Source organism: Gopherus flavomarginatus, chromosome 9 (assembly GCF_025201925.1).
Source record: "Gopherus flavomarginatus isolate rGopFla2 chromosome 9, rGopFla2.mat.asm, whole genome shotgun sequence".
Classification (NCBI taxonomy): Eukaryota; Metazoa; Chordata; order Testudines; family Testudinidae; genus Gopherus; species Gopherus flavomarginatus.
This window is the reverse complement of record NC_066625.1, coordinates 91358577-91379155: the sequence shown is the minus strand read 5'-3', so window position 1 is coordinate 91379155 and position 20579 is coordinate 91358577. Positions and strand designations below refer to the sequence as shown.

Below are 20579 nucleotides of genomic sequence, written 5' to 3'. Positions count from 1 at the left end.
GGGGGGTCACTGGCCCGGGCCGGGCTCTGCACGGGGGAGGGTCACTGGCCCGGGCCGGGCTCTGCACGGGCGAACGGATTTCTCTGGCTGTGAAAACCCCACGGCTCCAGCTGTTGCTTCGCGCAGCGGAGTCTGCCGGGTTTAGGGGGCCAGGGACTCCGGGCTGCTCCTGCGGCTACAGACCAACGCGGCTGCCCCCCCCGCCCCGCCGCTGCTCCTCCCCGCTCGCGGATCTCCCCGCCCCGGGCTGGGTCCTGCCCCTGGCCCGTCCCCCGCGCAGCCAGCGCAGCGCAGCCCGGAGCAGTCCGCGCAGACATGCTGGCGGGGCAGCGGGCTCTGCTGGGGCTGCTGGCGGCGGCTGCCCTGCTCCCCTGCGTTAGCAGCGCCCCGGCGGCCCGCGCGGACGGTAGGCGGGCGGGGGGGGTCCGGGCCCGGGGCGCGCAGGGACGGAGCCGGCACCGGCCGGGCTCGGACCTGCCGTCGGGGGCTGCGGGCGATGGGGCCGCTGTGACGAGCGGCCCGTGGGCTGCCTGCGCCCGGCCGAGCCCTGCCCGGGGCGCCGCTTTCCTCCCTGGTGCTGCCGGAGCCGCTGTCGCTTCTGTCTCCGGGCGCGGGGGGTGGGATGAGCCGGGCTCCCGGCAGGTTCGGTTCGGTTCGGTTCGGTTCACTCCACGGGCCCAGGGACCCCGGCACCGCGCAGCGCTAAGCAGCTCGGCCCGGCTGTGGGCGTGGGAGCCAGAGCGGAGGGACAGCAGCTGCAGGGGTGGAAATGCCTGTTCCCCGGCCCTGGAACTGCAGAGAGTCTGCGGGGGCAAAGGCCCAGCGGGCTGGACACGGGCCCAGGGGCTGACAGAGGGGAACTGTCTGTAGGAGAAAGAGCAGAAGGTAGTTGAGCTGGGGTGGAGCTGCTGCTGTTGTTAAAGTCTGATCCCCCCCCCCCCTTCTTAAAGACCAAACAAGACAAGCCCCCCCCCGGGACAGAGAACAGCTAGAAAATGCAGCTTCTGGCTTTGAGGGTGGCTTTTCTTTGCTTCCTCACTGCTGGAAAAACAAGAGGCCCAGCACACAGTCTCGTCAGCGGCTCAGAGCCCTGCAGGGGCGGCACCAGGGCACCAACCCGTGCCAGGGGCAGCAAGCCGCAGGGGGCATCTGCCGGTCATCACTGTGAGGGCAGCAGTCAGGCTACCTTCAGGGGCTTGCCTGCGGAAGGTCCGCCGGTCCCGCGGCTTCGGCGGCAATTCGGCAGCGGGTACGCCAAAGGTGCGGGCCCAGCGGACCTCCCGCCGGCATGCCACCGAAAGCCACCTGACTGCCATGCTTGGGGCGGCAAAATACATAGAGCTGCCCCTGGAGCCCTGGCAAACTTGTACCAGCATCAGGCAGCTTAAGGCCCTGCTTTCTGCTCCTTTCTCCTCACAGGCTCAGAGCAGTGTTGCAAATGCTGCAGGCTTGGCCAGCTGAGCCAGCCCCTTGGTAAACAGAAAGCAGAAGGAGAGAGAGTTTGGAAAAAGAAGAAATAGGGAGGAAGGCAAAGGCCACCCCAGGGAGGGTGAAACAGGACCCCAAGTCGCACATTTCAGGTGTAGTTCGCTGACGTTAGGGGTTGCAGCAGTGTCAGCTGGGCCACTGTGGGCAGACAGGATTCTGGGCTCGTGGGATCATTGGTCTGACCTGGGATGGCCATTCTTAGGTTCTTCTCCTGGGATCCCAGGAGACAGTGGCAGCTTGATGGTGGAGTCCACTCATCCTCCCTGGTTTGAGCTCCCTGCAAAATCTCTGTTTCTAAGGTCCCCTAAGGGGGGTGAAATAGCCCATCCCCCTCATTACAGTGTTCACCAAGTCAGCCTCATTTCCGGCACACCAGTTTGGGTCCATTCCGTCCCAATTCCATTTCTCTTTTGTTCACCAGTCACAATCTCAGCAAAGTCTCTGAGTCATATCGGTGACCTCTGCTCGCTCTGTAACTTTTGCTGACTGTTTAAAACAGTTTCACAGAAGAGGCCGAGTTGGACAACAGCTCTTGTTTACGAAAGGGTATAGGACTGCAGCACCCCCTGGTTTGAAGTGGTTTTCATGATAGGGAGGGTTTACAGTTTGATTCAGTGGCTCTCAGCACCCCCACTATACACATTGTTCCAGCCCCCAGCCTGAAAGGCAATATCTTCTGTTGATATTTAGGCTCTGTGAACACTGTAAATCCGGAATGCAAATTCACTTTCAGCCCCAGCATGACTTTTTAGGCACCAGGTTTTGTTTTAAAACAAAATCAGACCCAACACGGGGGGTTGGGGTGGGGAGCAGGCAACATCCTTGTTCTAACTTTCAGTTAAAGTGGAAATCGATAGCTATTGGATGCAAACCCTTCCTTTAAGCTACATTAATATGTAACATTTTGCTTAGAAATAGGCAAAGATCGGCAAGGCTGTTATCCTAAATGAGTACAGTAGTTTATTGAAAATTAAAGTTTAGTTTAATTGTTTCCACTTTATAATGATTATTATGGTAGTAGGGAGGGGCCAGCCAAGAAAAGGGCCACATTGTGCAGGGGGGCTTTACAAACACAGAATAAGAGACAGGTGTTTCAAGTACTTAAATGCTTGTTTCTTTATTTCTCTTTCCAGAGGAATTTCACTTTAAGTCATGGATGCTGCAGGTAAAACTTCTTCTTTTCAAAGGATTCAGAAGCCAAATGAACCGTCACGGGTTTCCTCCCCACAGCAGATGTTCAGAATGGTCAGTCAGTGAAATAAATCTAAGCTGACTTCTGCAAAAGGAGAAAACAGACTGGTTTCATTATTGTTGTTCACCCATTTTGTACTGCAAGGGACTTCCCAGTAGGGGATTTTCCATGCTGGCAAGCGACCAGCTGCCAGGGACTTGGCCAAGGCTAAGTCTGGAGAAATACATGCTCACAATAATACTCATGCATAACTCAAATTACAAGGTGCCTCCTGCCAAGACATTTCAGATGTGGCACAGTTACATTAAATAGTGCGAAATAGCTCACATCAAACTCCCTGCATGCACCCAAACTCTCTTTCTCCTCCACTGAGCGTGAGGACATCTCTTCTAGCTCTGGTCCTCATAGTTTTGTATGGTGGACTCCGCTCCCATTCTCCACCCCCAGCCCATCTTGGATCCGGGAGCAGTGCGTGATGGGAAATGCCCTCGCCATGTAGCTACATGTGTTTTTTAGAGGAAAATCTCCCCAGTCGTGATACGCACTGTGTGTATTTTCACTTCTGTATTCTGCACCTGCCATTGACTTCTTCTGGGTCTTTCATCTTTAGTACAACAGGAAGTACAGTCTGGAGGAGTATTACCAAAGGCTGCAGATCTTTGTTGCCAATAAGAGACGAATCGACAGACACAATGCTGGGAATCATACATTTGAAAGTATGAGTTTATGCTTTTTAATTTAATTTCCTAAATCTCTCTTTTTATCCGGAGTGATGTTTTTGGCTTAGCTCTTTGATTAATAAAACTTCTTCTTCTTTTTAGTGGGTCTAAACCAATTTTCAGACATGACATTCACAGAATTTAGAAAAAAATATCTTTGGAGTGAACCTCAGGTAAATGTATTTGTTAGTTTTGGCAGAGTTTTTGCTGACTTACAGGTACATGGCTCCTGTGGCTGTGTTACCCAGGTTAGGTTCCCCTGGACACTTCCATACACCTCGACTTTATTTTGTTCTGCCTCTAGTTACAGCTTTTAGTACCTACAGAATTGTATTTTTCTTGGGACCCCAGTGGGACTGATCCTGTGGTGTGCTGAGCATGAGGATCTCAGTTAACTTTGAGGGTTGGATCAAGCCCCTGACGAGCACCCACAACTTCCATTGGCTCCACTGGGTACTATGGGGGCTCAGCACTTGCCAGGATTAGGCCCAACATAAATATTTTTCAAATCCTTGCTGCAAACAATGCTGGCATGGTGAATCTAGCCATCATGGAGCCCCAGGGTATGGGCTTGTGACATGATAGTGGGGACCACCTCTGCCCCAGGAAGAGTCATTTCCCTGCAGGCTGCTGTCACGTTGATGTTCCATAAGACACAGCTCTCCACTCATCAAAACACTCTCCTGTTGGTTGTAGAACTGCTCGGCCACAAAAGGGAATTTCCTAGCCAGCTCTGGGCCGTGTCCTTCCACTGTCGACTGGAGGAAAAAAGGAAACTATGTGACCCCCGTGAAGAACCAGGTAGGCAAATGTGTCAGCTCCACCGTGCTCCAAATGGTCCTCCAGCCCGTCGCTGCCTTCGCACGTTCTGGACCAGTGGGAGAGAGGGAGGAGCTGGGGATAAAGCCACAAGGGCAGATCTCGGACATCCCCCAGCATAGCAGGTATCCTGGGGTCTGTACCGTCCCCAAGGGGGCGTCAGGGAGGGCTTATGGGAGCCCCTCCATAAGGCAAGGGGGAGCATGGGCAGGCAGACAGGTTGGGCTGGGGGACAGCTGCTCTTTATGATACTACTGGAAAAATCCCACAAGAGCGAGTGAGGTGCCTGTCAGCCCCCCAGAATCCCACGGCTGCTAGCTGCTCCCCACTGGAAGGTGCGGCCCAGGATCAGTCGGACAGGGAACGCTAGGTGCTCCTAGGGAGAATGGCTTCCAGCGCAGAGCGGAGGCCTGTGGGGTAGTGCCCACTCCCACAGGTCTGCACAGAAGTCAGGGTAACCATGAAGCCCCAGCCCTTCTCTTTGATGGGATGGGATGTCTGGAGCTCCCCCTCCTCTGGGCTTTCCCAACAGCGTTAGGAACCTGTTAACCTCCTGCTCCTGGTTCCCGATGCAGGGCGCGTGTGGCAGCTGCTGGACCTTTTCCACCACTGGGTGTTTAGAGTCTGCAATTGCCATAGCAACAGGAAAGCTACTGTCACTGGTAAGAGATTCTCCTTTTCAGTGCACCGGGGCATGGGGCGTGTGCCCAGGCTGTGCAGAGCCCTCTGGCAGCCCCAGCCCTCGGGTGTGCTGTCGATTCCGGTCCCCTGGCTGCTTCTCCTCAATGTCCAGGTCACGTTCTCGCGCACAAAACAGCAGCAAATACGGACTGTGCGATGCAGACCACTCAGCAGCGCCATGTGAGCCCAGAACAGGGAGTCTGTCCCTCTCTAGAGTGTGTATTGCTGTCCTCACTGCAGCAGCTGAGCACCTCATTGTCCAAGCTGGGGCAGTACCATTCATCTGGGAAAGGAAACTGGGGACTGGCCTGCAATCCCTGGCTTCTGTGAGCAGATCTCATTAGCTAATGGGACGTCTATGAGTCATTTTCCCGCAATGCACAATGAGCCTGTGGAACTCAGTGCCACAATAAAACAGTGGATAAAGGAGAACCAGATGATAAAATTTAGCTATAGACTTTTAAAAGGCTTTTAATTATTGGGGCCAAGAGTGGAGCAGGATTCCGAAAGGGATTAGACATTTGTATGGATAACAGACTATCCAGAGCGGTTGTAGCAAGTCTTGAAAATAAACAAGAGCATGGGAAGGGATCTAAACCATCCTGCTTTGGGCACGAGCCAACCTCTAGCTATAGGGGCTGGGAGGAACATTCCCTGCAGGCCAGTTAGCCCATAGCTGCCTGCTGCGGGGTTCCTTCCTGCGCAGTAGCTGGTGCTGGTCCCCATCAGCGACATGAGAGCGGACAGCACGGTCCCTGGCTCTGAGCCAGTCTCGCAATCCCTGATGGCACAAGATGAACACCCATTGGTGTGCAGTAAGGAAAAGGCTTCAGTGTGATACTGTCTGCCGTGTATCGTGTATTTACAATGACAGAGAGAGAAAGAGATTGCTCTTCTGACTAGACGCTGATTCCAAGTATTTCTCTAGGCAGAGCAGCAGTTGGTTGACTGTGCTCAGGACTTCAATAACCATGGATGCAGTGGGTAAGTAGTGTAAGTTGGGACCTACTAGAGGTAAGGGAACCTGGCACGCGGCGTCTGGGGGGCCAGAATTCTGACCTTTCTGGAATATGTGATGTGTGACATTTAGTGGGCTTCCCAACCCTCAAGGTTTCTCCCTCCCACTGGCTGTTTGGCCACATCTCGAATACGACAGTTCCTAGTGGCTGAACGCTGCAGGGGAAAGTGAGCGAGGTTTTGGCAGTTTCTCTGGCTGGATGACATTTGTCAGCGAGGCTCGACATTGAGCGTGAACCTGAAAGCCCCCACAGACACCTCGTCTTCGCCTTCGGGAAGCTCCGCTGGCTTTCTTAAAGTGAAAGCTGCAGAAAATAAGCCCTTTTCAAATCCACTGCCTCCCCTGAAGTGCATGAGCACCTTCGTCGTACAAGACCACGTTCTGGCACCATCTCCGGGACATTCTCAACTCCTCCTCACCTGGCTGCTTCTGGCCAGTCTTTGTCCTCCTGTAAACAAGTTGTCAGAGAATTGCTGCAGGGGGCTGAGCCCCTTCCCCCTCCTCCCCCCAACCCCATCACGGGATGGGGGAAGGGACAGGAGCAGCTCCTCACTCAGCGCTGGGGATCTCCTTGCCATCCTCTTCTTGTGCAGCATAGGGATCACAGTCAAGAGCATCCTGGCCACAGGCACCCAGAAAAGGTCTTTCAGCCTGAGGGCCAAATTCACCCTGCCCCAGAGCTGAACTGGTGCCACACGGGGACCGGACTTGGGTGGCAAAGATGGCTTGGTGCCTCCTGTGTGTTGGAGCTGCTGGGGCCTGTTCTTCCCCCAGCACAGGATATACTGGGGGTGGGGGGCTGCTTTAACTTGCTTCTCTATGGGCAGTTCGGTAGCCAGGGTCTAGGAATGGCCCAGCCACGTTTCCTTCCCTCACAAATATCCCTGATGTGCCTCCTGGTGCCCATAGGTTCCCAACGGGGGCTGGGGGGTGGTGTAAGTCTGCAGTGGCTGATTCTGGAGCTGTTGGGGGCTCTTCTAATCCAGGGGAATTCCTTGCTCCTGTGCCCCACCCATGCTGCCCACCAGGGACTTTAGGGCTGTGATGGGTCAGGCCCTGAGAACCCTGGGAGGAGACTGGTAGCTGGGATGTGAAGGGTGGGTGACATTTCCAGGTCCGGTGCTGTTAGTGGTGCAGGATACCTCATCCCGCTGCCCATGCTCAGATCACAGTCCAGACACTTTATGGCTAATCCTTTGAGAGTAAGCATGTGGACTGATCTTTGCAGAAGATACAGTGTTGTTGCCCTAATAAACTCACCGTTTTGCTGTGGTGTTTTCCAGGGGCCTGCCAAGCCAAGCTTTTGAGTACATCCTGTATAACAAAGGGCTCCAAGGAGAGGATACGTATCCTTACCGGGCTCAGGTATTCTTACCAGTGCAGCAGAAGCGTAATCAAACACTGGACGCGCTGGTGACGAACCTGGGTTTAACATTGATACCTTTGTGTTTGCACAGAACGGCACCTGCAAATTTCAGCCAGAAAAGGCTATCGCTTTTGTCAAAGATGTTGTCAATATCACCCTGGTAAGTTCCTCAGGCTTTGATTTACCAATCACTAATGCAGTGAGAGGCCCTGGGAATGGGGTGGCTGGTGCAGCATGCACATTCAGGCTGTTGCTTCTCAAACGAGGCTGGTCTGCTTCTGTGCATCACTAGTGAAGCTAATTTCCTGGATATACCTGGGTTCAGTGGACTATTTTGGCACCTAAGTTACTATATGAAGGCTTTGATGTCGATCACCTTCTACTGAGAGGCTAGGGCACTGCCCTTGGTGCCATTGTTTCAGAAAGTTCACGGTGACAATTCTGAGTCACCGCAACACTGTCTTCGTTCGCGCTGATATTTGCCATGGAAGTGGGTCTGTGCACACTAACAGGCTGTAGAACTTGGTTGTTAGTATTTCATAACAAGCCAACCTCTCTGCACCGTTCCGCCTGCTGGACTGAAAATAGCTTGTTTCCCATGTTTTTAAAAGCACTCTGTGCATGGGAGACAGCTCACAGGTACTGGCTCAGAAAGTGTTTACAGCCGAACCGGCTAATCCAGAAGGGACAAGGGTTGCACCTACTACTCCATTCTGCTCCAGTTTGTTTCTTTCCTCTCTGCTCCCCACTTTCGTTCCCCATTATACACAACTCACGGGTCTGGCCTGCAGCAAACTTCTGCTGCCTCTGGAGGGCAGTCACAGCACACTACTGTACAACCTCTGCAGCCGTGGAGTGTCCCTGGCCAACTCTTGCTGCTGGCACATGAGCTTGTGTAAAAAAGAGGGATCTGCTAGCAGCTCTTCGACAGAGTTGGTCTCCTATCTCCTGGGAGCACGGCTGGTCCCGTGGATGTTAGCAAGGCCTGGCCTTGCCCTACCTGGGGGGCCCAGCCGTGCTGCTCCCCGTGTGAACAGGGCCGACGTGTCCGTCATCCATGTGTGTTTCCTCGTTTGCACAGAAGAGGATGGGAGGTTTATCCACAACCCCAGCTTGGTCATGTCTGTCTTTCTGGGGTGTCTGCCCTGTAGTGACGCTGACCAAGAAGTAAATAACGCTTGGAATTTTCTCCTTCCAGTACGATGAGCCGGGCATGGTGGAAGCGGTGGGGAAGCATAATCCCGTTAGCTTCGCTTTTGAGGTGACTGATGACTTCATGAGATACAGTAAAGGCATTTACTCCAAGTGAGTATCTCTGAATGCAGAAGATGCAGGAAAACCATAGCAGCTGAGTTGCTTTATCATGTTCATTCCCCAGCAGGTTTCCCTTTGTATTCCAGAGGCCGGTCATTCTACTGTCGACTAGCATTTTTTAAAGACAAAGACAAACAGAATGGGAAGCTGGAAGTTCATCTCTGAGTTCGGTAGCGTAGAGTAACAAATCAGGGCCTGCAATGTAGTTGCAACTTACAATGGGAGTAGAACCAATCAGAAACCGCTGAAGATTGTTCACAAAACACTTCGAATTTTTGAAATGTAATTGAAATGCTCTTGACCAGCTCCAAGTCGGAGCCAGTCCCTGAACGAGCTGCTTGAGACAATCCAGGGTAGGTCCAGTCACTGGAAGAGGCCTGTGGGAGCTCAGCAGGTTATGTGTGACCCGTGAGATGTTTGCCTGCAAACTCCCATAACAAACCCGGGGGAAATTCATTCCACTGCTTAAAGCCCGTGTGTTTGAGCTCTGTGCAGGAGAGTGTGAGAAATGTGCCTTTGTAATGCCAGGTGAGGGTGTGGGGCAGACATGCAGCCTCACTGTGGTGGCTCTTCCATCCTAGGGGCAGTAATAGCAGCTGCTAAGTGGCCAGCACGAGACCATTTCTAAGCAGGTGAGGGGCATGCCCATGCCCTGGTGTGCCTGCTCAACCTCCAGCCTCCCACTGTACTGCACCGTGAAGGGCTTAACTGGTGCCATGGACCATCTCTGCACCAGGGGTGAATTTCCCCCAAGGAGTATCCAGGAGGTGAAATGGGTCTCATCCTACCATGTGAGGGATAATATATATTGTTGTCCTTTGGCCTGAGCAGTTCACCAATATTCTGGGCCTCGCAGGGTTGTTCCTGTTCCGATGAGAAGTCAGTGATAGGACATGAAAAGGGACAAAGGGAGAAGTGTGGGTTTGAGGATGAGAACTGATCGGGAGAGCAGTGTGTCCACTCCACAGACAAGGCGAGTAGCTGCCTAAGAGGCTGCTGATGAGATTTTGGAGAGGCTGGGAAGCCAGCTGTGGCAGGACAGATTAATTCCTATTCCTGGTTATGGGGGCAGCGGGGAGAGAGCTTGAAGGCACTCGTTTGAGAATGTACCAAGTGGGTGATGGAGGCTGGCAGCATGGGCTGGTCAGAGGGGAGCATCAACTGCTTGATAGGGAATGACAGACGATGGGTCAGGTGGGGATAGGCCAGGAGGGGCCTCAAAAGTGAAGATGGGCAGCTCGTGTTTGATACAGTAGAGAAGGGGGGTCTGTGGAGGGATGCAAAGGTGGGGGAACAGGAGCCCCCGCTGGAGGGAAGGATCAGAATGCTGCTGCAAAGAATGGGTGTGAGCTGGGCCAGGTCACATTTGTCAAGGCCGGAGAAGAAGACGCTGCAGTAACGGAAGTGAGAGGACGAGAATCTGGACACGAGTTTTTTGCTGTGTGGTTGAATAAGGAAAGGCCGCATCTTAGAGATGTTACGCAGAAAGAATCTGCAAGACTTGGACACAGCCTGGATGTGAGGCCCTAGAGAGAGGGCTGAGTTGAAGCTGATGCCCAGGTGGTGAGCCTGAGTAGCAGGTAGTATTGTGGTGTTCTCCACAGGGTCGAGAAAGGAGTGTGGGGTGTGGGTGGAGGTTAAGAGCTCTGTTTGAGCTGATGGCTGGACAGCTATGAGAAGGTGTCAGAGAGATAGGCCGCGATTTTAGCTTGGACAGGAGGAGGCAGGTTTGGTGTAGAAAGATCAATCTGTCAGTCAGCACAGCGATGGTAAAGGAATCTGTGTTTGTGGCTGAGATGCACAGAGATAAGGTGCAGAGGGGAAGTGAAGTCAGAGGTTCGTGTTCCCCTCATGAGTAAGCAGAGACGTGATAAACAGATATAAAATAACAAATGTCGAGAGAAGGTTGATCGGGGCTTCTAGTCTCATAACACAAGCCCCAGGGGACGTGCAATTAAAATGAAAAGTGGGAAATTCAAAACCAATGAAAGGAAATACTTCTTCACCCAACACATCATTAGACCATGGAACTCACTGCCACAGGAAGTCGTTGAGATGAAGAATTTAGGAAGATTCAAGAAGGGGTTGGATGTTTATATGAATAATTTAGAATATCCAGAGTAATGGTTAATCCTAACACACATTTTGGCAGGGATATTAAACCTCATGCCTCCAGGTTTAAGCTACCCTCTGACTAGCAGAGACCAGGGTGAGACCTAATGGGAGGGGGCGCAGATTGTCCCACGTCTGCGACTGTGGAGTTCTTACGCTTTCGCCCAGAGCCTCTGGTTCTAGCCACTGCCAGGGACAGAATGTGGGATGTGATGGACCGTGGATCTGATCCAACCTAGCAGTTCCTGTGTGTGTTTGAGAGGTGCACGTATTTGGATTATAATGGCTCTGTGATCTATACTCACCCTCTTCCTGCCCCCTGGGCCCGTGATTTATGAGTCCACACCAACCATTCATCAGTGCCTGCATTTTAAAAACTTCTTTAGATGCAGTTCTCCAAATAATTTGGGACCTCTCCCCTGCTGGGACGTTCCCCACTGGGGGTTGGAGTTCTCCTGCAGTCACGGGTTTCCATAAAACTGTAAGATGAACCACAGCGCTCCAGTAGAAATGGCCGTCAGCTTAGAGACATGGGCTGGATGGCCCTTCTGCCTCGGCTGGGAAGTGTTCAGTACAGAAATCAATACGCTGATTTTAACAGTTACAAAAATCCCACTTTGTGAAATCCTCTGGCACGTCATGCTGAACACATCCCCGAATGCCCCGTCCCGCCCAGGCTATCCAAGCGTCAGCTTCGACTGAACGGAAACGAAGATGCGAGTGAAGTTGCTGCGCATCTTTAGTCTGTTTTCCTTTAAGAAACTGGTTGTGTTGAAGGGCCACAGTGTCCCACGTGTGGGGCGTGGGAGCCCGTGCAGTATTCTCATAGCAGTGGGTTAGAGTGGTCCATTCTCTTTAAAATAAGAGATACCCAGTGTCGGCTAAGATCCTGCAGATGCACTGGTAGGTAGCGTCACTCACAGCTCCAGTCCCATTGAACAACTGTACTTCGTGCAGAAGTGTTTGCAGGATCAGGCCCTGAAACTTGAAGGCTGAGCAAATTGTTACAGCTGCAGCTAAGACCTTTCACTTTGCACCACCAAAATTCATGTGCTAATTTCTTCCATTGTAGTGAGTAATCCTGTTGATGTGAATTGCCTCTTTCCACTGAATAATGCTTAGCACTTTTATAGCCTTTTATATCAGCAGAGTACAGTGACTAATTAATGATTAACAACAAACTAGGTTTTCATATAATAAACGTGCTTTATTTTTGCCTTTTGTTTGCAGCCCTACATGTGATAAGACTCCAGACAAAGTGAACCATGCAGTTCTGGCTGTGGGTTATGGAGAAGAAAATGGAACTCCCTATTGGATCGTTAAAAACTCTTGGGGCCCATTGTGGGGCATGGACGGGTAAGCAGCTTCTGACTGACGTCCACCACAGCTGGGCACGCTACGGCCTAACTGAATCTAATCAAGAACCTCGCATACCGGTGTGCCTAAAGATCACCAATCAGTTCTAAGCGACCGTTTATCAAGTAGGGAGCAGCCATGCTTTCTGCAAAGAAGCTAGTGCAATGGCTGAGGGTGTTAGCGGTTTGAGACTGCTACGTGAGACTGGTAAGATCAGCATCCACATATTATAAAGAAAGCCCTTTTGGAGCCACCATACAGTCAGGCAGGGCGCTTCTGTGAGAGGCTCAGGCTGGGAGTTTATCCTGTGTAGAAAAGAGTTTCTCAACATTTGTCATAAGAGCTCTCCCTCATACAGGGAAAACTTATCCTGGGACACTTCCTGGCCCCGGGCTTGTTGCTTCACACTGGCGTGCTGGCACAAAGTAGCCACAAGCCTGGCTTACCTGCAGGGGAGCTGGAACTAGGGGTACTGGGGGTGCAGCAGCACCCCCTGGCTTGAAGGAACAAGAACAACCAAATACATGATTTCCTGCCTGCCTGGCTATATGAGGAGGTCTCCCTGTGGTGGTGTAGCCAGCTCTCTAGAACTCCCAGCATCCCATGACAAGAAGGCCAAGGGCAGGTGAGAACAGGGCTTGGCTGGTAGGCCCTGCCATCCAGCAATCCAGCCACTCACATTGCTAGCGGATACAACTTAGAGCAGCCCCAAGGGTGAAAGGCAAATTTTGCAGGATTGGGCATTAACTTGGCTAGTTTATGAAAGTGACTCTGCCAATGAATTCCATTGCCTGGTGCAATCCCATCATTTGCAAAAACAAAAGACTCTGATGTACATCAACTCCTTGCACTGATAGGAGAAGGGAATTTACTTATGTTGTGCAGAATGACACCGGTCAGAACCATGGGTGACATGGTAACCTCATGCCAGGTCAGTTGTCTCTCGTGCATCTGGAGCGGAGTAATGGGGAGTGCTCACTAATCTGTGTTTGTTTCTCCTTTTAGCTACTTCTATATTGAACGCGGCAAGAATATGTGTGGTCTCGCTGCATGTGCATCGTATCCAATTCCTCAGGTCTAAGGCAGGGTCAATGGCTGGGAAGAGTGGCCAAGGAAAGGAACCAGGCTATTGTGTAGGAGTCTCCTAAACCCCAAAGTTCAGTATGTTGGAAAAATGAGAGATGGCAAAGGCCCACTAAGGTCCTGATCCTGCAATGAGCTCCATGCAGGCAGACTCCTGCATTTGTGCAGTGCTCATTGAATGAGACAGACCTAAGTCACCTCCTCCAAATACATGTATGTTTCTCTATAGCAGCGGTTCTCAAACTAGGGTCCTTCCAGGGGGTCCGCGAGTCATGTCCGGGGCCGCGGGTCCTGCTGATCAACCCCTCCCCTTCCCTCCCAGTGCCTCTTGCATGCTGCAGAACCGGCACACTCGGGGAGGGAGCAGAAAGAGGAGGGGCAGAGGTGGGGCAGGTGTGGGGCCTTGGGGGAAAGGGTGGAGTGGGGACTGAGGCTGAGTGGGGGTTGAGCACCTCCAGAAAAATTAGAAGCCAACTTGGGGGTCCGTGAAAAATTTTAAATCAAAATGAGGGTCATTGTGTTTCTAAAGTTTGAGAACCGCTGCTCTGTAGTAAATTCTCCAGCATTGTGGCATGTTCCATGGACAGGGCTGAGAGCCAGAAACTCGTGTCTTCTAATCCCAGCTCAGATCGATTTACCATGTGCTCTAGGGAAAGTCTCTGAGCCTCGTTGCCTCAGTTTCCCCTTTTGTAAAATGGGGGTAATACTACCTAACCTACCTCTCGGGGTGTGGTGATGGTTGATTAGATAATGTTTGTAAAGCACTTGGATGCTGAAACCACTGTGCAGTTGTTGTATGATTATTAAGTAGCATTTGTCAGCCCAGTTTGAAATAACTCCAGCAATGAGTCTTCCCCTTCCCTGGGGAGACTGTCCTGCATGTCAGCAGATCTCCCTTACGGGAAATGTGTATTCTTCTGACAAATGATCTGTTTTTTAATAAGTGCTAAGAAATGTGTAAGAAAGCTGTGTCTATTTTCATTAAATCTAAGATTTGATTATTTTTACTAAAATAAAGAATATTTTAATGAATATTAAAAAGAATCAATGATTTTCTATTCAGTTAAGGAAAAAGCAGAAACCTTAATGTCAGGCATTTCAATATATTCTGTTTTAAGAGGAGTCGTCATGTATGCAGAAGGCATTTCAGCTGTGTGTCATTTCCTGTTGCAGTAACACCACCAAGACATTACTGTGTGTTATGGAAACGAATAAAAACAACTTGTCATTTTTGTGGTATCTTCTGTGTTGCCTTCTCAATGTTTCTTTCATTAATTTAGTGTTTGTGAAAGGTACTCTATTAGCATTTGAAGTTCTTTCCTTTGGAGTTTTGCCATTGAGTTCAATAGGAGCAGGACTGAATCCTTCGTCTTTGACAAATAGATCACCAGTTTTTTGTAGTGCTTTAACTATATCAGTTTCTAAATTGATACAATTAAAATTGGTACAACCCCCCTGCAGTGTGGATGCAGTTAAACTGGTTTAAAGGTGCTTATATCAAAATAGCTTATTTCTGTAAATAACCTGAGGAACTAATATTGTTAAAGTGGTACAAAAGCTTTCTGTAGACAAGCCCCAAATCAAGGTCACCGCCCCAAAGTGTTTACAAAGTAGGACCCCAGTCCTGCAAGACACCCCATGCAGTGGACCCATGTGGAACCCTACTTATGTCACTGTTACTGCTCATTTGCATAAAGCTGAGAACAGGTGTAAGACTTTGCAAGATCAGGGTCATAATTTGAATCAGTGGACTGACATCTGCTTACAGGAGCTCTGGGTTTAGCCTACAGAATTCGGGTTCAATCTGATATGCACATGTGCCAGTGGTATGTTGCGAGAGCAACTAGTTGTGTGTTGCTGCAAAAATGCCCAATAGCTCATTATACAAAGAACACAGTGATGTGTCCATGAATTTCTGGTCAAAGTCAAACCCAGAATGTCCATTAAATACACTCCTAAGATTACGCAGCTTTTTAAAAATATCAGAGTAAATAATTAAGGTGGCCCGATATGTTCTAAGACCCTGTTTTCAGTTGCTGATAACTTTCCCAAACCTAAGCCATTTGGGCTGAAATTTTCCATGCTGGGAGTCTGCCTCAGGCAAAAGTTTTCTGGAAAATTTCAGCTAAAACAGTTCATCCATTTTTCAGAACAAGATTAGGGAAATAGACATGCTCAGAAATCTTTACAACAGTTCAGCGGATGATCTCCAGCACTTCCCTCTTTTGGAGGGGAGACATGACATTTTGCAAGGGGCTTCCACTGGTGTGGAGGATGACCAAGGCCTCATCCTTATGAAAATCCACCCAAATTTGGCTAAGTTATCAGCCTCTGAAAGCCTGTTTCCACATGCTCAGTAGAGACTTGTTAGAGTTTGGAATTGGCAACTAAATTCTCCACATTCTGTCTGCTCTGAGCATGCTCCAGTCCCTCACAGGATGTATGTCCAGGTCTGGAGCTGTGGGGCCTGAGCAGGACGCCCGGCAATTGCTCTTCCTGGCAGCCAGGGGCTGCTGAGGCAGTAGATATAGGAACTGATTGCAGAGAGGCTGAGGGCGGGCAGACAAGGCCACCCAGCAAAACTCTACCTGCTGTGTGAGCTATGGAGCAGACCTCTGGTGACCGCTGTAGTGCAGAGAAAAATCGGGGCAAACTGGAGAAAGGCAAATGTTTAATCAGCAGGCTTGAACTGCTGCCTGCAGCCCCACCAAGGGGACACAGGAGGACAGCCCCTAGAACAGCTGAGAGGTTGCAATAGCAGTCACAGAAGAGTCATGTGCCAGCTCCACAACCGGGATTCAGGTTGGGATGTGGACACTTTCTGCCCCTTTCCCCTAGTCTCTGACCAACTTCCCCCCAGGAAAATCATGGTTTGCTGGGTGTTGAAAATTGTGCCATATAGTGGATTAGACATGAACCCCTTTGAAATCCCCTAAAAGCCAGTTCTGAACAGCAACCTTCGGAGTGCTGCCATGGGTCTCCGGGACTGAATGCCTCACTGGGACACCAGAAAGAATCCCAATGGCTTTCCTCTCAGTGAAATCTCAGGCAATTGCCAGAGCCTCGGTGCAGCAATTCGTGATAAATCGCGCTTTCAGAAGGAAGCCTTTAAGTGAGTGAAAGGAAACTACCAGCATAATGATGTCCTTTGTTCACCACTGCAAACAAAACACTAGTGGTGCAAAGGAGTGCAGCTGTAATATTGTTTCATAATTGCTTTTGTTTAAAAATTGAATAGCTCAATGTTTTTGAACTGCTGCCACACTAATATAATGTTCGGTGGTATACAAAGTGCTCTGTCAAGGAAACAAAGGGTGATGTGAGAAGCCATAGTGATTAAAACTGGGAGGTTATTTACCAGCTAAGGGGCTTGTTAGTACAGTATTTAGCAAAACAGTTAATCACAGAAACAAAGTGTCAGATGTGGAAAAATACCTAAAGTCTCCAAATTCAGGCTTTCTCTATTACTTGAGTTTATTGGCTTTGAGAATGGAAATATGCCAATGAAGATGAAAAAGATGGTTTTGTAGTTAAATCACAGAAATGAGAGTTAAGAAATCCAGATTTTTATCCTTTGGGCTACCACAGACTTCCTGTGTGATCTCAGCAAATTACACAACCTCTCTGGTCTGGTGGCAACAGATGCAGCTGGGTTATGCCAGGGCTGAATTTGAGTTCCAGGCTCTGAGGCAGAGCTGTTAGACTAGGATAAAGGGAGATTTGCAAATAATTTAATGAATAAATCAAGCAGCTTTGCACTACCTTATTTCTGAATCAGAATCCTTACATGCCATCAGCCGTTGCTTAGGGCATGGACAGTTTGGGTCATGTTATGAGTTATTTGTGAGTATTCAGGCAGCTGCAGGTTTATTCTTCAAAACAGTTTGTTCTTATAAACATGGAAAGATTTAAAATAGTCTCTACCTGAACATTTCCCAACTATTTTTATGGCTGAGTTGCTTCATGGGGAGATGAATAATCAGTTCTGTACATAAATCAAATTTGTCAAACTGTGCATTAGTGTAAAATCCATATGTCCAGGGAGCCACATGTGCACATAAAAAGGCAGAGTTTGACCCAAGGTATGGAAATTACGTAGTCAGTACAGTACTGAGTAGCTACCTGATGAGAACCCCACTTTTCAGATAATATATATACCTGAGTTGCATATATAATGTACCTGACATTTCCCATTGTACTGGCTATCATGCCTTTGTATTTTGTAGCAGGCTTCCTGCGTGAAGAGATTTAACAAATTCCAAAAGATTTTGGCTGCTTTTCTGAATTGTCCTTGTTTGTTTGAAATTGCCTAACTGCTCAGGGCTAGAGAGAAACTTCCTCTCTGGCAGATTATTCCAAGATTGTCCACTAAGAGGTTATTGCACCTTGCTCTGAAGCAGATTGTGCTGGGCACTGTCAAGAGGCAGGACACTGGACTAGAGGGACCCTGGGCCAATCTGGTCTGACAAGGCCTTTATCCCTAAACCTACTGCTTAGTTTCCCACACGCTACTCCATCTGTGTCAGATACGAATCACATCCTGTTTGTTCCTCCACTCCTGCACTTGGGCCAGAGACTGAGGGTGTCACAAAGTGGCTTTATGTTACCTCTGCATGCCCTGTCTTTTGAGTCTGCACAGCCTCTGGTGTACACCAGAGACGACTCAGAGCTCGCCAAGACACACAGGTCACCATGCACCAGCTTAGGGAGAGCAGGGTGCTCAGTGCCACGCGGGTAATGGGTGCACAGGAGTCGTGCATGGCCGGGATGGTGTCTGACTGGGGGCAGGACAAAGGCTGCAGAAGCGGGGGCTAGTGGATGGAGGTTTCCTGTTAAGCTGAAGGGTGGGAGGCTCGGGACTCTCTGCTCTATCGCAGCCCAGGCTAAGTGACACCCTGATTCCCAGGGAGCTCGTTATCCTCCCTACGGATAACGAGTCAGCAGGGTGCCGGCCTAGGTCACGACCCTGGTTGTAACAGGCCCAGAAGCAGCGCCGTGCAACGGGCTCAGCACTGGCCTCTGACCAGGCCCTGCCGATCGAGGCTGAGCCCCATTCAGCCCATGACGCCCCATCATCAAACCACCCGGCCCTGTTCCAGGGGGGCGTAAGGGTGGGGAATATGGAAGAGCCACCAAACAACTCACCCAGAACGATGTGCTCCAGAACCCCCCGCCAGCTGCAGAATGGAGTGATCCTGACCCCCCCCACCAGGAGAGAATGGGTAATCCTGCCCCCCCCACCAGCAGAATGGAGTGATCCTGACCCCCTCGTCAGCTGCAAAATGGAGTGATCCTGACCCCCCCCCACCAACAGCGAAATGGAGTGATCCTGACCCCCCCCCACCAGGAGCAGCATTGGTAATCCTGATCTCCCACCAGCAGAATGGAATGATCCTGACCCCCCCGCCAGCTGCAGAATGAAGTGATCCTGACCCCTCCCATCAGCAGCGGAATGGAGTGATCTTGACCCTTCCTCCCCCCGCCAGTTGCAGAATGGAGAGAACTGACACCCCCCTCCGGTGCAGAATGGAATCCCCCTGAATCCTCCCATCCTGAACGCAGTGAGCTGAACACCCCAGTCCCCCCGCCAGCTGGAGAATGGATGATCCTGGAACACCACCACCTCCGTCAGCCGCAGAATAGAATGATCCGACCCCCCCAAGATGCAGAATGGAGTGATCCTGACCCACTCCCCATCTCCAGAATAAGTTCGTCCGCCCTGAAGTCGGCGCTAGAACTGACAGTCCCAGTCTTGAAATTAGTTAACCCCCACTACACAATGGAACGGCCTCAACCTTATGCTGCCCCCGCGCGGGAATGGAATCACCCACAACGCCCGTCCGGCCTGGACTGACCCCTCACACCCCTAGACCAGGGAATGCGGCCACCGCCGCCGGCCCCTGGGGTGGGGACGGAAATGTTCTGTCGTCACTTCCCCCGGATCCTGCAGCCAATGGGGAAGCCGCACTCCGGAGAGGCGGGTTGGCGCCAAATAGGAAGGGAGCGGGGCGCGCGGGGGCCCAGCAAGGGCCGGCCCGGGCCGCGCGGCTGGGACAGGTGAGGGGCAGCGGGGCCCCTCGGCCTGGGGGAACGGCCCGTCCTGTGTCCTGCGGGCCCTCGGGAGGGCAGGCGCCGTGAAATCACCGCCCCGCCCGCCGGGGGAGGCGCCGGGGCACCAGGCCGCAGCAGGGGACCCCGCCTCAGAGACACGCGAGGGGGCGGAAAAGCGGCGGGTCCGGCCGCGCGGAAGGAAAAGGCCACAAGTCTCCTGCCTAATGGCAACGCGCCCGCGGAGCGCGAAGCCCCCCGGGTCGCACCGGGCGGCTCCGGTTGCTGCGAAGCCGGAGCGATCCTCGGGGTGGAACGTGGCAGCCGCTCGCCAGCGCACATCCCGCCGAACAGCGGCCACGGGCGAGATCGGCCTCGGGACTCGCTTGCCCGTCGCTGCACGCCGCAGGACGGGCTGTGCCTGCCTTTCGCAGACTCACACTCAGCGGCATGTCCAAACCTCTGACCGTCTGTCAAGGCAGAGCGGTCCTCAAACACCGCAGGAGCCACCTGCATTTCTCTAGTCGCAGAATTTGCTCTCCCTCTAGCACCTGCTGCACAGCCGTAGCGTTGAGAGCTGCTGTTATACACGCTGTGTTCAGCATCCTCCCGTCCCACGCCAAACGCTCTGTAATATTTATTCCGGTGTGATGACAGTTGCACTTCGGTATCCTGGTACCCTATTGATTCCGCCACTACCCATAATGGTTAAAGCCCGACTGTTAAGGGTTTCCGGTTTTTAACCTCGTTCATGTTCTCAGTTTTGACTTGCACCATTACTTGAGCCAATTGGTGGTGGTGATATTTCCACATAAGAGGTGCTACAGTAGAAAAGCTGATGGGGAGAGGGGACAGGAGGCATTAAATGGGTCCTTCTGCTTATGCCTTTCCAAGTGAGGTTAAAAATCCACATCTTTAAATAAAGTGAAATAAAAAGCCTGGATAACCTAAAGTTTCTCTTACACCCTATAGTGATTGATACTTTTACAGATAAATGTCCAAACCATTTCAGCTTGGCATAATGGTAACTTTATTGGTCACTCACTAGTAATGTCTTGAATCAGAAATGTGCTGTGTAATCACTTACATTTACATAGCACCTTTCATTATGAAAGATTCCATAGCACTTCACAATTTAACAAACTTAAATGTCCTTTTCTTCACGGAGCTGTTCTTACTTTGAAATTAGCCTACTGTGTATGTCTCTTATATGGTCTTATTTTGAAAATGATCACTGACAAGAATCCTTTCCAATATTGAGATCAGGCTTAACTGGTCTGTAGTACTCAGTTTAAGAAATGTTAATACTTGTACTTTCACAAAAGGATTTAATTTCTTTCTTTGCTGAATTTAACAATATAGTAAAAATTGCTACTAGTTCTT

The 20579-nt window shown here is 50.9% G+C and overlaps 2 protein-coding genes across 2 annotated transcripts in view; both read left to right on the top strand.

Annotated features, from left to right (window-relative positions):
* The first annotated feature begins 306 nt into the window (after positions 1 to 306).
* CTSH (cathepsin H) lies at positions 307 to 14387 on the top strand. The gene is made up of 12 exons (XM_050967376.1): positions 307 to 406; positions 2622 to 2653; positions 3291 to 3396; positions 3502 to 3572; positions 4096 to 4200; positions 4794 to 4880; positions 5828 to 5883; positions 7201 to 7282; positions 7375 to 7443; positions 8482 to 8588; positions 11940 to 12065; positions 13071 to 14387. Exons 1-12 carry the CDS (start codon positions 316 to 318, stop codon positions 13144 to 13146), a joined length of 1008 nt encoding a protein of 335 aa, XP_050823333.1. The 5' UTR covers positions 307 to 315; the 3' UTR covers positions 13147 to 14387.
* Positions 14388 to 19180: 4793 nt separating this feature from the next.
* The window catches only part of BLM (BLM RecQ like helicase), a 38349-nt gene continuing 36950 nt past the window's right edge, over positions 19181 to 20579 (top strand). Inside the window, exon 1 of the mRNA XM_050967330.1 lies at positions 19181 to 19205. The gene's annotated coding sequence lies outside the window, so the exon portion shown is untranslated. The remainder of the gene's footprint in view (positions 19206 to 20579) is intronic.